This window comes from Anoplolepis gracilipes, chromosome 2, assembly GCF_047496725.1.
Source record: "Anoplolepis gracilipes chromosome 2, ASM4749672v1, whole genome shotgun sequence".
In the NCBI taxonomy this organism is placed as follows: domain Eukaryota; kingdom Metazoa; phylum Arthropoda; class Insecta; order Hymenoptera; family Formicidae; genus Anoplolepis; species Anoplolepis gracilipes.
In genome coordinates this window covers 21,982,660-21,997,789 of record NC_132971.1, presented here as the reverse complement: position 1 = coordinate 21,997,789, position 15,130 = coordinate 21,982,660, and the positions used below count along the sequence as shown (strand labels likewise).

At 35.0% G+C, this 15,130-nt stretch overlaps 2 protein-coding genes across 2 annotated transcripts; both read right to left on the bottom strand.

Moving 5' to 3' along the window:
- Positions 1-224: 224 nt before the first annotated feature.
- Positions 225-11,499, bottom strand: LOC140673742 (UBA-like domain-containing protein 2). The gene is made up of 4 exons (XM_072906871.1): positions 10,994-11,499; positions 5,700-5,774; positions 1,031-1,124; positions 225-781 (listed from the first exon to the last, which is right to left on the bottom strand). Exons 1-4 carry the CDS (start codon positions 11,099-11,101, stop codon positions 630-632), a joined length of 429 nt encoding a protein of 142 aa, XP_072762972.1. The 5' UTR covers positions 11,102-11,499; the 3' UTR covers positions 225-629.
- Positions 11,500-12,523: 1,024 nt separating this feature from the next.
- Positions 12,524-14,045, bottom strand: LOC140676310 (tRNA-uridine aminocarboxypropyltransferase 1). The gene is made up of 4 exons (XM_072911230.1): positions 13,504-14,045; positions 13,278-13,418; positions 13,009-13,201; positions 12,524-12,915 (listed from the first exon to the last, which is right to left on the bottom strand). The coding sequence occupies exons 1-4, from the start codon at positions 13,732-13,734 to the stop codon at positions 12,572-12,574; spliced, it is 909 nt and encodes a 302-aa protein (XP_072767331.1). The 5' UTR covers positions 13,735-14,045; the 3' UTR covers positions 12,524-12,571.
- Between the last annotated feature and the right edge of the window lie 1,085 nt (positions 14,046-15,130).

Below are 15,130 nucleotides of genomic sequence, written 5' to 3'. Positions count from 1 at the left end.
CGCAATAAGAGAAAAGGGAAGAAAATTCTACGATGTAATTCTCACCTCTTCTCCTTCGCCTTTTCGTCGTGTGTGTGTGTGTGTGTGTTTGTCTATGTATTTGTAGTGTGTCAGTGTTTTCGAGGCGTTATTCTAAATTAAATGATCTCTCGCGCGGACAAGTCAGAAAGGAAACCAAGCAATCGAGATGCGTATCAATCCGTGATATATGATGTGAACGAATGTCGTTGAGAAAATCGACGCTCGCAAATTCACTCGCACGTTACACAGGTACAATACACATACATACATACATACGTACACACATACATACATACACGCACGCACATCACCATCACCGCATCACACATTGCTATTATTGTGCGCGGATAACGTAGCAATTCAATAGCCATAATCCGATTCCAATCCAATAATAAAGATATTTTTCCCTGTAGTTTCATTCTTTCTTCCTTCTCTCCTCTTCCAGAAGGGATGCGTTTTCTTCTAGGAAAAAATGAATTTTTTTTCTCTTTCTCATTTAACCACTCTCGACTATCTCGTTCCATCTTCGGAGCATCACTCGCACTCCGTTAAACGTTATCGCGCGTCATCTACCTGACGTTTCGCGCTCGCGACTAGCACAGTCACTCTTATCTCTGCGGCTCGCCCAGGCCAAATTGCGTCTGCTGCGGCTGCGTCTGTTGCTGCGCCGCATTGCCCGATGTGCTACACCGACCGCTGACGGCATGATGCTGCATGACACTCGCGTTCGCCTGTAATCCGTTTTGGTTCGGAGACATACCTGTAACGAATACCGGTATAAGCATGTGTAAATAGTAAAACAATACTCTATAGAATATACCGTAAATTGCTTTATACCATAAGCCGCTTTGTTTCCTTATTGACATCTTATCAGTATTTGACAAAAGTAAAAATTAGAAATACACATATGCAAATGAAGAAAATGCCATGTTACAGAATTGATTGCTCGTTTTTTTTTTTATAATAATTACTAAAGTTATATAAAGTTGCCGTAATCAACAGCTCTTACCGGATGGAGTTTTTTCACCGGCTGACATTTTGGAGAACGCCAGCAGCGCGTCTGGGAAATTCGGTGGAGTGGCTGGCGTGTTGCATGGTGTTATCTGTAAATAGAAGAGAACGATCTTTCTTTATACAATCTTGTGAAAAGAAGTTGAATTAAAATTAAATTAATAATAAATAAAATTAAAATAAATTAACGGAAATTTATTCTGTAAAATTGCCGCCCTTCTAATTCGCAAAATCAAAGAGTTTTGTGTTACGAGAAATATGTAAATAACTTTGAATTTTTTTTTCATCAAATGTAGCAATATAAATTAATTGCAATGTAAAATAATAAATTTTTGAATTCTCTTGAGAAAATCTTCGACAAAGATTCACATTAAACATTTACAATTATATTAACGGAAAATCTTTTTTCTCTCCTATTATTTTTTTTTTATCCTTTTCATCATTTTATTTTTCTTTATTGATTGATATAAATTTCCTCAAAAAGCAAGAAACTAGAAGCAAGAATTATTCAAGTCTTATAAGGGATATACACCTCATACTTTTTATTTTTTTTTAATTAAATAATATTTCAAATTGTAAAATATATATTTATTGAGAAAAATATAAAAATTGGTATAAAAAAAGTGAACTTGTGTATACTTGGACCCAAGAGATTAGACCCAACAAAGGGACGGAAAATTATCGTCGAAAATTACCTCTGGAAGACCATTAGCTACAATAAGTTCGTTGAACCTTCGACTCCTGCATGTGACGTCAGGCAAGCAGGTAGACGAGTGTGATAATCAAAGAATACAACAAAGGGATCACGTGTGTGCAACGACCACCAGTCGTGATGATAATCCACGGCCGATAAGCGGCTATTAAATAACGGTCGCCGTCACGCTCTTTCATAAAGTTCATCTTATTGCTTGGATTTAACATTTTATTGAACAAACTAGAATCAATCGAATGACTCGTTAGATTAGTAGATGATCGATCAGTACATTTCGATAAGCCTCAGCTATACTTAAATTGAGTAATAAAATGTTAATATATTACAATATATTCGTACAAAATATAGGATACGCTTTTCTTTCGCTTTTCTTCTCTCTGCATCTATTTAACTATGAATAAAAATATAAACAACACTTTCGCTTCTACTTTTTGCTAAGAGCAAGTCTTGCATTTCTACTATTGTACGATTCAATCGTCATTTTACGAGAAAAATGAAAAGTGAAAGGGCTAAATATACGGTGTACGTTCCTTCGTTCGTTCGATTCGCCAATTTAATTCGTAGAAAATTGCAGACTCTTAATCTTATAATTTGTGTATAATTTCCGCTTCATTTTACTTCTGTACTTTCATCACACTTGCAGAGAGCAGAGTTGTTTTTATTTATTAAATAAACATTTAACATTTTTCAAATCTAAACTTCAGATTAATATACTTATTTAAACTAGTTGACGTTAGAACTAGAAAAAGAAATATGCAAAATCAAATATATATAAACTACACTCAAAAAAAAAAACGATCTCGCAATTTCAACAAAAATTGTCTAGGTGTAAAAAATTAACTGAAACAGATAAATTATTAGCAAATACCGTGATACTGCATATATTCTGCACCTAATCAATTTAAATGACAGAGACAGAATTTATATCCGTACTATTAATGTAATTTAGACGGAAAATTTGTCCGCGATGGCTATCTTTAAGGCCTATTTGTCAAGGACAATTATATTTGCGATTAATATTTGGCGATGGATCTAAATTTTCTAGAGATATCGCTAGAATATTGCTGCTATAAATTCTATACGTGACAAACAATATTCTAACAGATAGAAAAAGTAGCGATAAATTTTAATTGAGACATCTAGAAATCTATCTACATTAGCAAAATATTTGTTTGACTGTAGGGCCACATATTTTTTTATATAATTGATGAAATTTGTTCTTGTAAAATTGGATTATGAAAGTAGTGTGCGAGATACAGTGTGGATACGATAAGAATGTGGGACCGATTGGGGGACAGATGTCCTCTAAATAAAAAAAAATAAAAGAGCTGTACATCTGGAGGCGGTATACGTCCGTCTAGTGTTGCGGATTGAGATTTGGCACACCACTTATCGGAATGTGCTCACCGAGAATAGTAACACATCAACCACTACTACGACTGTTCTCGATAGCGAGTCTCCTTTGTGTCTCCTCTCGAGATTGTATCATCGTCATATCGTCATATCGTTCTAATTTGTTATTACGAGCTAAATGAAGAAGCCGATCATCTTAATATCTTTATTCTCTGTATGTTATCTTTATATCTTGGATTTTCTTAAACCCGACCATCGGCTCTCAATCAGATTTCTCATTTATTTACTAACGTCGATTATTGAAACTTTTCAAGAGAGGAAATAATTATTATATTTCTACTTTTATCATTAATATCGTTAAAATCATTAATCTTATCGTCAATTTTTTTTATTCGACATTGTGTCAATAACGTGTGAGTTTCCTGGTGACAATTCTTAGGAAAATTCTGTAACTAAATCCCATTTTTCCCACTCTAATTTATAATGTTATTCCACGTTAATATTAATATTCCGAGGATATAAAATATGAGGTATCATTCTTGCAAATTATCGACTAAATTTTCTGCTTTCCGTTTGATATTATAAATCTCTCTATTCGAAAGCTAAAGGGAATATATCAAAGTTCATAACACGGTAACTTTGTTAGAGAATACCGTAGTAGCATATACAGTGTGTTAAATAATAGACACATTTGAGGAACAGAAAGTTTGTTTTCTTCGAAAGCTAACACGATTCTTTTTCAACTCAAGTTCAAACACGATTACGCTGTTTTACAGTTCATAAAATCGATTTTCATAATTTTATTATATTTCTTTACATTTTGTTTTTTTTTATTTCCGCTCTTCGCGGCAATAAAATTTCTATTTTAATCGATCACATTTCGAAAACTATATTTACATGTCAATTTTAAAAGGAAATATCATGCTTACAAGAATCTTCGCCACTCGCATTTATTAATGAACACTCTGTATAGAGCATTGAACTTTATAAAGGAACGAGAACACGAGGAAAGAATAAATGGCAAATCACGCGAACCTCGAGAGCCAGAGGCTACCAGAATAAACTACAATATATATCAAATCATGTATTCGCAAGCGGTAAGAATCTAATCTAGAAGACTCTATGCCGTACCGTTTTGGCTACAGATGACAGACCAGAAGAGAAAATGTATAAATATATATATAATCAAATTCTCTCTCTCTCTCTCTCTCTCTCTCTCTCTCTCTCTCTCTCTGCGACACATCTCGAATCTGTCATCATACAGTGACCTTGTACAACTATAAAATTATGCGGAACAAAGACGCTGACGAGAGAGAAACAGAGCAGGTAATTAATCAGGGGAACGACATAAATAGTTGACGGAAGGAGGAGGGGCAGGGGGAGGGGGGAGGCGAGGGTGAAGGGGCGGGGCGGCAGTCACCCCGTGAAGGTCAGACACGCGCTACGATCGATTTTCTCCCTGTGTTTATGTACATTAGGATGGCTCGACGAGAGGAGGAAGAACGTGCGTTTCGTGAATCGACGGCCCAGCCCGATGTATTTATCATTCCGGAGTCCGCGCTTCTCCCCCTTTCCCCTCCCCTCCCCTCCCCTTTCGACTCTGATCTCTCGCCGCTCGTTGTGCGAACCTACTTTTGAATAATCAATAAGATGAGAACATAGCCCAGCCGGCCCACGCGACTCGCTCTGCCCCCGAGTCTAATGCAAATATTTTTTTTAACGCGTAACCGCGTTACGTCAGATTACGTTCGACTACCGGAAAAGAAAAGAAAAAAAAAGAAAAAAAAAAAAAGAAAAAAAAAAGGCTCAAAGAGAGCAGTCTATTGAATTGACGCTGTAATTGGATCTCGTCAGGAAATTGGTAAGCGAAAAAGGCAAACAAAATACTTTCTCTCAAAGAATAAATACCTCTGTGTAATGTAATGTATGTATGTATGTAATGCGTATGTGGACTGTGATTCTGTAAAATAAGTGACTGAACTTTGCGGGTGAAACCTTTGAATTTGGAATTTATAATACAATAGGTCTTCCTTTAACAATGTGATGTAATCACTGTGTCAAAATCAATAATCGATAATTTTGTATCGTAAAATCGAGACGTACATATGTCAACTCAAAATACTACTATACACATTCTGAACCGATAATAAAGAATAGGTGGTAAAAACAGAGGCGTGTAAAAATATCTTGACCGTACTTATTTCTACGACCTACATGGAGACGAAACGTAATGACATTTTCAACTTGTATTACTTGAAAGTATGATTTCGCGTGTTAGAAAAATATAATCTTTGCGCAAAAGTCCTCTACTATTTTAATAATTATTGCGCAAATTGCAAAATAGTAGAGGACTTTTATGTTTAGTTTGACTTGCTCTATCAGCTCTAGAGAGGCGGGGCGGTAATTAGCGGACACCCTGTATATACTAAAGGTTCTAAAGGAAGACGAGACGAGACGAAGCGAGGTAGCAAAGACGACGGCAACTCGCCGACGCGGAAATAGAACTCATTGATTGCACAGAGCGCACGGATATAGAACGTGGTTACCGCCTTACATGCTTTTCGTCAGTCACGCCACAAGTAAACCATGCGGAGGGACTTACTTGGCCAAAGTGAGTGCCGGCTCCTTGCGCGCAGGAGGGTATCGCCGCCTCTTGGAAAAAGATACTGAGAGCGGTCTGCAACAGAAAAAAAGACACGATCGATTCATGACATGTGATCGATTAGATAATATCTTAAAGTAGACGGTACTGTGCGATGATTTTTTTTTTTTTTTTTTTTTTTTTTTTTTGTTGCTTCAGCACAGCGACTTGCGTTAGAAAGCCATCGCTCCGATCAAATTCCGATCAACTTATAATCGCTGATTAATTCAACTGGGACAGAATTGCCCGGTAGCGTAGCTTTATAGCTGTATGATTCTTTCTTTCATGCATCGAACACGATGAAATATTCATAATTCTATTCATATTATAATAAAGTACTGCAGATATTACCTATTGATGAATCAATTGGCAATTTGGTTTCTAGACAAACCTGCTTTAATCCACCTTTTCGTTTCGAATTAATATTGTTATGGATAATCAGATTTTAAATAAATATCGGCGATTTAAATTCGTATCACATTTCTATTAAAATAACATTCAGTTTAAATAGAATTTCAATTTATAAGAAAAATTCTTTCGTATCTTTATTTTTTTCTTTTTTGCTTTTTTGCTTTCTACATTAAGATTTCTCTCTATCGCTACATTCACAATAAAATATGTACATTGACATAAAGATTAGAATATCTTTGCGTCTCTAATTTTAGCGCGTCGCTCTTGGTCGAAGGCAAGAGAGATCGTGTATAGTCATCTCTATGATTAGGAATGGCGAGTGGACGATGTAATCGGGTCGAATAAGAAATCTGTGTTATATGTATGACCCTCTGTTATTAAACCGTCTATTGCAATCTCGTAATCGTAAGCTGCTTCGTCAGTATCGTCCGATGCTTTATAGCATCGATATCCGAGCCTTGCGCTCGCAGCCGATATCGAATATCTATATCATCGCACTCTGTTCAAGAGCCATCCGATAATTGCTGATAACAATTGTAACACAATGGTAGTCTCAGCGTTATGTCAATTATCAATTATTATTATTATTATTATTAATGTAACGATAATTATCTTATAAACAGACTTTGCTCTATCGTTTTCTACATTTAGCAACTATACAACATATACCTACACGTACCATAAATAAACGAAATACAAACACAATATTATTAATAATTAAATAACAATTTTACGAATTAAATAAATGTAATTTTATTAGAGTAATATAATATTGTTTATCAATTAAGATAAAATTAACTGGCTTAATGCCTGCTGTAAGAAGAATGTGTTACACAATATACCATGACATTCAACCAACCGGTGTTTAATTAAGACCCCGGTGATACTCGATAGTCGGATATATCGAAGACATTAGCATAAGAATGTAATAGACCAGCGTGGCAAGAAACGCGTTTTATATTTCGGTCAGAATGCTGTTGCAGCGAAAGGAACACATAAAGCTGCACAGGTAGGTGCGTTTGCTGTTTTCAGCTGTGTTTATTGACATCGTTGCAAGTATTAAAAAAAAGCGAAAGAAGCAAAAGTAACTCCCTTCGGATTCTGATACTAAAAAGAAGAGACTATAAAAAAAAAAAAAAAAGATTGCAGCGTAAAATATACGTACAACATAACTAGACAATTGATGCAGAAAATTGATTTATTATATAATTTATATATAACAAAACGAGAATAGCGTGAGGTAGGAAAACAAGATTAATTGAATAAATAAAACACAGTTTTAATCTTGTTTCAGCAAACATCAATAATATTAATACGCGTTAAAACAAATCACGTAATTAAAATGAAACAAATAATTAGTGCAATAATTAATCTATGAAAAAAAAAAAATAAATAAATAAACAATAATGTGATAATAACTATCGACACAACGCAATTGCGTAATTGTATAGTACGTACGCAATATTTGTTTTTGATAAAATTGATTCTTCTTTGGGGAATAGAGAAAATTCTTAAAATTAAATGAACTATTTTTTGTTTTGTAGTATTTGTATATTTATTTCTATGGTATTTCTATGGTTGGTTTATTTGAATAAAAACAAAATAAATAAATAAATAAAACAGTCTCAAGTTCAAATATATAGTGTGTGGTTTCGCTTTAACGCTTCGCTCGAGCGGAGAAAGTTCTCGAATGGAGAAAATTCGTTCCAACATCCGCACGTGCTATCTACATGTCTTACAGCCGTTTCGCCTTCGCAGCAACGTGGATTGAAATCGATAAATTTAATATGCGACGTGTGTCATTATATGAGATAATAATCTCATTGTCGGATAATGAAATTTAGAATGGATTATCGAAGGAATATATAAATATCCCTTATTCCGTATTGATGGATCATTTTTGTCTGTAATTTTTTCTAACAACGTCACAATTTCTCGAAAACAAATAATCATAAAATAATATATTTAAGGAAATTATTTTTCAAATTTATCATTTTAGTCTTTATTTAGAATGTTCAAAGAAGGTATGTACATTTTATCAGATTTTTTTAAACACTTTTACATATTAATAAACTTATCGAAAATACGCTGACTCAGTACAGTTAGAGGGTGCCAAAAATAACAATACGGAGCGAGGGATATTTACCGATATCTGAAAATTGCAGCGATAATAATCCTTTTTTTTCCGTGTTATTATAACTCTTAAGATAAAACGTAGTATAATACACTACTTTGTATATCGCGCAACATCAAGTTGACATGGATACGATGAGATAAGATAAGACGAGACGGGACGCGCGTTCCTTCCAACGTGTATAAATATACGTTACCGCATTGTTTACATTGTGGTCACAAAGTACACAGAAAGATTCCTCGTGCTAAACTTTAATCACGATGATACATAACACGCATTAATGTCGTAATGTTCTCTCTCTCTCTCTCTTGCTTTATAATTACATAACAATAATAATGAGTAATTCATATAGCACAATTAGTCGCGTTAAGTCTTGTTCTCGTTATACTTTCGATTACATCATAATATATCTCTAATATAATAAGTTAAAAATAAGATTAAAAAGAGATAAGATCATAAGATAAGTAATTAATCTTGTACGCGTGCATAATCTTTGATATGTTGATAATCTTGAACAATCATAAATTTTAATAATAATTCTTGTTATGATTTTAGCAATATGGTAAACAATCGATCTCACATTTTGCCACACTTATTGCTAAAAAAAGAGCATTATATTTACGATCTTGTTTTTCTCCATCCTTTAGTCATCGTATTCTTAGATTGAATAAAAAATTATTACGTTCCAACGTATCACGAGAGTCTAACATTACGAGTCTTTCGATCAAATTCCGTTTACCTTAATTACGATTTTCAACTAATTGCAAGAATTAGCTGCAGCAAAATTTAAAACTATATATAATTTTCATCATTCTTAACATCGCATTCTATATATCTCAAAAAAACAACAAAAAAAATACTTATAGTATTCTTAAATTAAAAAAATAATCTGAACAAAATGACAAATATTTTTTGATAGACCAACCCGATTAAAAGTTAAATGGTCAAAATAGCCCTATTAAAATTTTATGAAAAAATAATAAAAATCGTGTTTCGACTTTTAATCAGGTTTAAAAAATTGGCTTAAATCTGTGATAAATTTAATTCTCTATTCATAAATATAAAATTAAAATTTACGTAAATATTTATGACGATATCTCCGTTATAACGAATAAATGAGTCATGCTCGCGAGTCTCTCAAGATTCGAATAATTCGCCAAAATTACATCAACACATTCCGGTTTTTACAAGAGTCTCTCTCCGTCCTGGTTGTATGTACATATAAACGCATATATATCTTATTGTTAGAACAGAAGACGAACGACAACGTTCATCGAAAAAAACATAATATACCACGTGATTCATAACGTAAATAGCAATTATCGATCCTTTTCGTCCGACAATTATAACGCGAATGTTTACATGGTGTAAGAACGACAACAATGACAAGTCCCAAAGTTAAAGTGATCATACGTCCCAGATTTGAGCTCTTTGTCCTGAGGAAGAGAGAGATTTAACCTTTCTTTTTTTAACATTTTTGTATTATTGTTGTCTCTCTCTCTCTCTCTCTCTCTCTCTCATTTAAATATATAAAAATATAAACACGTGTTTTTATTAAGGTTTTTTTTCTTGGCCACGTCCCGCGTCGAGGCACTAAACATCTGGTCACTTTACCCAAAGTGGACAGAATTCGAGTGCTGTGTTTTATGAAAAGACCGATTATAAATTACGGGGGCGGGAGGGGGGCGGGAGGGGGGCATAAATGAGTGACGATTGCGTACGTCTATGGCATAACATTCGGCCGACACCATACACCAAGGAAATACGGTATACAAGGAAATATCAGTATAGTACATTGCTGATGAATCAGCAACGGCGGTATATAATCCTCTGTTGCGCAATGACGAGACCGACGAGATCGTGCAGGTTGTTAGAGAGCTACGCGAGAGATTACGTACTACGCGAATGAAAACAAACTGTCCTACCGCAATCGCAAAGTAAAATGATATAATTAGCCGAGATCAATTTTCGATTTGACATAGATACACGGGGGGGGAAAGTAAATTTTAACGGGTTTCTCATTCGGATATTTATGTAAAACAACGAGTCTTATAGATAGGAAGTTTTAAAACCGGTATTTAAATACCGATGATCAAAAACGTGAGGTATTATTTACATTCGTTGTTCGATAATATATTACGTTTACGGTTTACGACGACCGTAGCGCCGTTATCTAAAGACGCAACAACTGGGCGAAAAAAAAATTACGTATATGCGTTTTACGAGATTTTTTTTTTTTTTTTTCAAATTTACGCTGATATCGCATTCGGAAGTCACGGGGTGCCCAATCGCACAACATCTCGCAACATTTTTATGAATGAAAGCAACGGCGCAAACAAAGCAGACCGCGCGATTGTTGACGTCTGAAGAACAATGATAAAGATATTAATGGCAACACAATAGTGCGCCCAGGGAAACAGATCGATCGACAGAGTGGTCTGAGAATTTTCACCGAGTCGTCCTCGACGGAACGTCGGCGCGAGCAGCGAGAGCCAGCGGCGATCGGCCATCGGCCATTTTCGTCGCTTTGTTTACGTAGCGGTGTACACAGGAAAGCAATATACTTTGTCACCGATATACGTGCCGCACGTCTTTACATTAACATGTATATCGTGAAAAGGGCGCATAAGAACCATTCTCTCTCTCTTTTCGCCTTTTCTTTTTCTTTTTCTCACATTCCCTCGCCTCTTTGACAATCTCGTTTCCTTACCTCGAATTGCCAATGTGCCGCTTGCAGCAACTGCTTAGCCTGTTCCCTGGCACAGCCTGCAGCCAGTACAAACTGATTGATCATCACCTGCTCTCGAAGGGCGTCCATTTTTTTATCGTATCGGTTACGTTTCACTCGACAACGGACACGAAAGAGACGCCAGAAGCGTAGGAGTCGTTTAAAGACGGCTCCGGGGGAGGGAGAGAAGAGAGAGAGAGAGAGAGAGACAGAGAAAGAGAGAGGGAGAGAGAAAGAGGAACAGGATGGACGGATGTCTACAGGAATAAACGGCTGAACGCGAAGGGCCGTATAAATATTGTACACGACTTTCGACGGCAACGTTTTACATCTGCGTCTGTGCTCACGACCGAGGGCGTAACGTCTACACGCGACGGCGACGACGACGACGACGACGACGACGTAACACGGCGAACGGCGATCGGCCTTTTGTTTTCAAAACTAAACTCATCGCAGACGGCCGCGAGAGCGCTGCGGCCGCGTGCCGCGACGACGGGGCGCGTGGGGCGGGAGGGGGGAGGGGAGAGTGGAGAGGACGAGCGAAAGCGAAGTGAAGTGCGCGCTGCTTGCGCGCGTTGACGTTAGATGGCGCTGTCGCGCCACTCCGCGCTACGTGTCGCCCATGGACATAGGATGAATAGACGGAGCGACGTGACGTCACTAAGGCCGGTGTTCATAGTCCGTTCTTATATATAACATCATCTTCAGACATGTTTATATGTAGTTGACTTAAGACTACGTTCGGCCAATCAGATGGCCGAATAGAATTTTAAGACCTTATTTAAGACGAGCTTGTATGAACGGACTATGAATACCGGCCATACACGCGTGTACTCGTACTGCACATGTATGAAAAGACCATTAAACTATATTATAGTTTTGTTAAATTAGAATTCGATCAGTAGTTTGGCATCCCCTTAACACTCTATTTTACAAATTTGAAAATAAACCCCTAAAATTGAGTGTAATTACTCAATTTTTTCGATAAGGATATTAATATTATTTAATATTGTATGCATATAAACTATATACACACATATATATATATATATATATATATATATATATATATATTTTTTAAATTTAAGATCAAGCAAAAAGAAAGAGAAGAAAATATACGAGAGAGAGAGAGAGTGAGTGAGTGAGTGAGTGAGTGAGAGAGAAAAGAAACACAGGAGAGAAAGAGATAAAGAATAAAGAAGAATAAATATATTAAATACTAAATAATTAATAATTAAATTACTTTAATGCAACGTATGTAATTAATGTAAACGTTTTATTTATAGAAGAGACAAAAAAAAGCTAAAAAAGGAAAAAATTATATTATTATATTTATATTTTATTAAAAAAAGAAAATAAAACTAAAATTAAAGGAGAGAGAAAGAGAGAAATAAGAAAAAAATATGAATAAATTTCTGTATATCAATGAATTAAATTTTATATAAATGATGCGCGTAATGTTATGTTTTAGTTACAGAAATAATAAGCAAGGGGTTGTTTGACTAAATATAATTTTTTCCTATGCAAAAAATTTATTAAAGTTTTTAAGAAAAAATAGTTTCACGCAAGTGGCCTTTTATAAGCCTGTAATTGATCATGATCGTATATAGAGTGAATTTTGTCATACATATACTTAAAAAAATATAAAAGATTGTCGTATTGTCCCTGATATTTTTGATTAATTTCTACACATTCTTCACTTTCTTTGCCATTAGTTACAGAGTCCTGTTTTCCATTCAACATAGAACTATGTATATCAGGATAGCCTTCTCTAAGAGCACATGTATGTAGTTCTACTAAAAACTGATGAATTGCTTCAATCGTCGCCAGGTACCATCTTGGACTCTTCTTTTGGTAACGCCAGAATTGAGAGATCCTCAATTTTAAAATTACACAACGTAGTTCTGCAAAAGTTGTAAGTTTCATAATAATTTAAAAAATGCTCTCTTATTGTTAGGTCAATTGTATAAAAAAACGAAATTTCTTTTAACGTATACCTCTCAATTTTTGGTCTTTATATATTGCTTTGGTTTGCTGCCACGTACTATCAATGAAAATGGCTCTTTTTATAGGAAACACAATCTCAGTTGCATTTGCCAAAATATCAGTTGCATTTTCTCCTTTCTTCTTTGTAAAGAGAGACTCCACGCTTACAGTCTGTACACTTTTGCTAGGAAAAATTAAAACAGTCTAAGAGATGACAGTTCCCTAAGTTAATAATTATTCTTAAGACTCGCAAGACTTGAGAATAGATTGTTACTCTTACTTCCTCTTTATCCGATATATCTGGAAAATCAGGATATGTATAAATTTTTACATCCTCTGGTGCAAGTATCGCAGCGTGAATAGCAGTACTCTTGCCATCTATCTCATGAGCATGCTTGATGATGTCAATTTTAATTGGCAGCTAAAAAGGCAACAAACTACACCTCAGATTTTATTGTCAATTAAGTATAATCAGTCATATATTTATACATCTTTTATCTGTCTACCTTCACACGTGGAAAATACGAACTGTCGATGACGGGCACGCAACAGGTGTAACAGAAGAACTTGCGTGATTTGTAACAGAGTTCACACTTCCTTCTACCCTCAAGCGTGTTTAATAACCTCGAGTCACTAATTTTCAAGTTTCGAAAAGGTGCCCTGTCAATGGTTTTCTGCTTCATCTCGAACTCTGATAATCTGTCAGTGTTGCTATTTTCAACGTTGTATTCTGCCATATTTTTATAACTCGAAATAGCGTTAATTATTTATAACAACGGAACATTTTACATCTAGTGAAAGTAATTCCCGTATCTCACTTATAAATAAATGAGTCTTGTTTAATTGTGATGAGATATCACGAGATGAATCGGTGTGGATTCATGACTAATATGGCGAATCATTTGACAGAAAATCGAATATAAACTTGTCGTATTTATTTATTCTTTATCTCGCCTTTGTCGAGTAATATTCATGATAATTCTAATTAATATAATGTATGTCAAAAATTCCTATTTTTTCCACGTATGTATCTCTACGATATGGCGACTTAATGCTCGATGCTCATTGGTCCATACGATCTTATGCTATGCACATGTAACTTATGCATTTTCTGCGCGATAGCCTTTATTGTTATAATCGTCGATATGTTAGATCTCTCCAGTTATCGACGCAGTGGTACAATTAATAAATAAAATATTCGCTCGAGGGCGCCACACGAGCTTTTTTCACTTTGAGATTATTTTAAATCATCGTTCGACATAAAGTTGCTGCATTTCGATACTGTTCGATACGCGCGAAAGTGATCTGCATATCATCTGTTTATAATAATGCAACTGTAAAGGATTCAAACAATTTTCCCTTACTTGAAGGAAAACTGCATTAATTTAGATCATCATAGATGACAGCTTTCATTACTGGTAAAAAGTTTAATTTTAAGAATCTCACATTAATCTCCTTATATTGTGTATTATCAAAAGCTTACGTATTTTTTCTCGATTAAAAAGGCTCGAGCAAGCAGTGTTAATTAAAGTTACATAACAGAATTACATCCATATAGATTTTTTTAGTAAAATACAAAAAGCTGTTAATTTTTACATAATATAATATTGCAGCTTTGCAAAACCTTTCTTTTTTTTTTTTTTTTTTTTACCTCGCTATACGCATTCTTTTTCTGTGCATTAGCTTTGTCTCCTTTAATGGCACTATAGTGAAAAATTTTATAATAAAATAAAAAGAAATTTAGTTGAAAAGAAGACAAATTTTGTTTCCAGAGTCGAAGTATACAACGGAATAGAGCAAATTTAAGGATGTTACGTGTGGGCGAATGGCAGACGATGATATTGAATTGTTGGAGGATCGAACGCGATTTTGGCTCGACGAGGCGGTAAGTCAATAGTCGCACTAATTGAGAAAGTTACGCTTACCATAAGTTTAATTAGATTATCGCAAGTAATATAACAATAATCTTGACAAGGAGAGAAGTTTTATGTACATATTTTAGTTAAGACCGCACGCACACGCGCGCGAGCACCATTTTTGCCTCTTTCAATGGAAAATTTCCTTAAATTTAGTTTATTAATAATTCCGCTGCTATCAAATTTTCCACGTAATTATCCGGCGATGGTAGTGAGA

Coding starts and splice junctions, on each gene's coding strand:
- LOC140676310 (XM_072911230.1), bottom strand. CDS start 13,734: ATGGCAGAATACAACGTTGAAAATAGCAACACTGACAGATTATCAGAG. Junction 13,202..13,277: donor ATATATCGGATAAAGAGGAA/GTAAGAGTAACA, acceptor GTCATCTCTTAG/ACTGTTTTAATTTTTCCTAG. Junction 12,916..13,008: donor TAAAGACCAAAAATTGAGAG/GTATACGTTAAA, acceptor CAACTTTTGCAG/AACTACGTTGTGTAATTTTA.
- LOC140673742 (XM_072906871.1), bottom strand. CDS start 11,101: ATGGACGCCCTTCGAGAGCAGGTGATGATCAATCAGTTTGTACTGGCT. Junction 1,125..5,699: donor CCGGCACTCACTTTGGCCAA/GTAAGTCCCTCC, acceptor TTCTATTTACAG/ATAACACCATGCAACACGCC. Junction 782..1,030: donor CGGTGAAAAAACTCCATCCG/GTAAGAGCTGTT, acceptor TATTCGTTACAG/GTATGTCTCCGAACCAAAAC.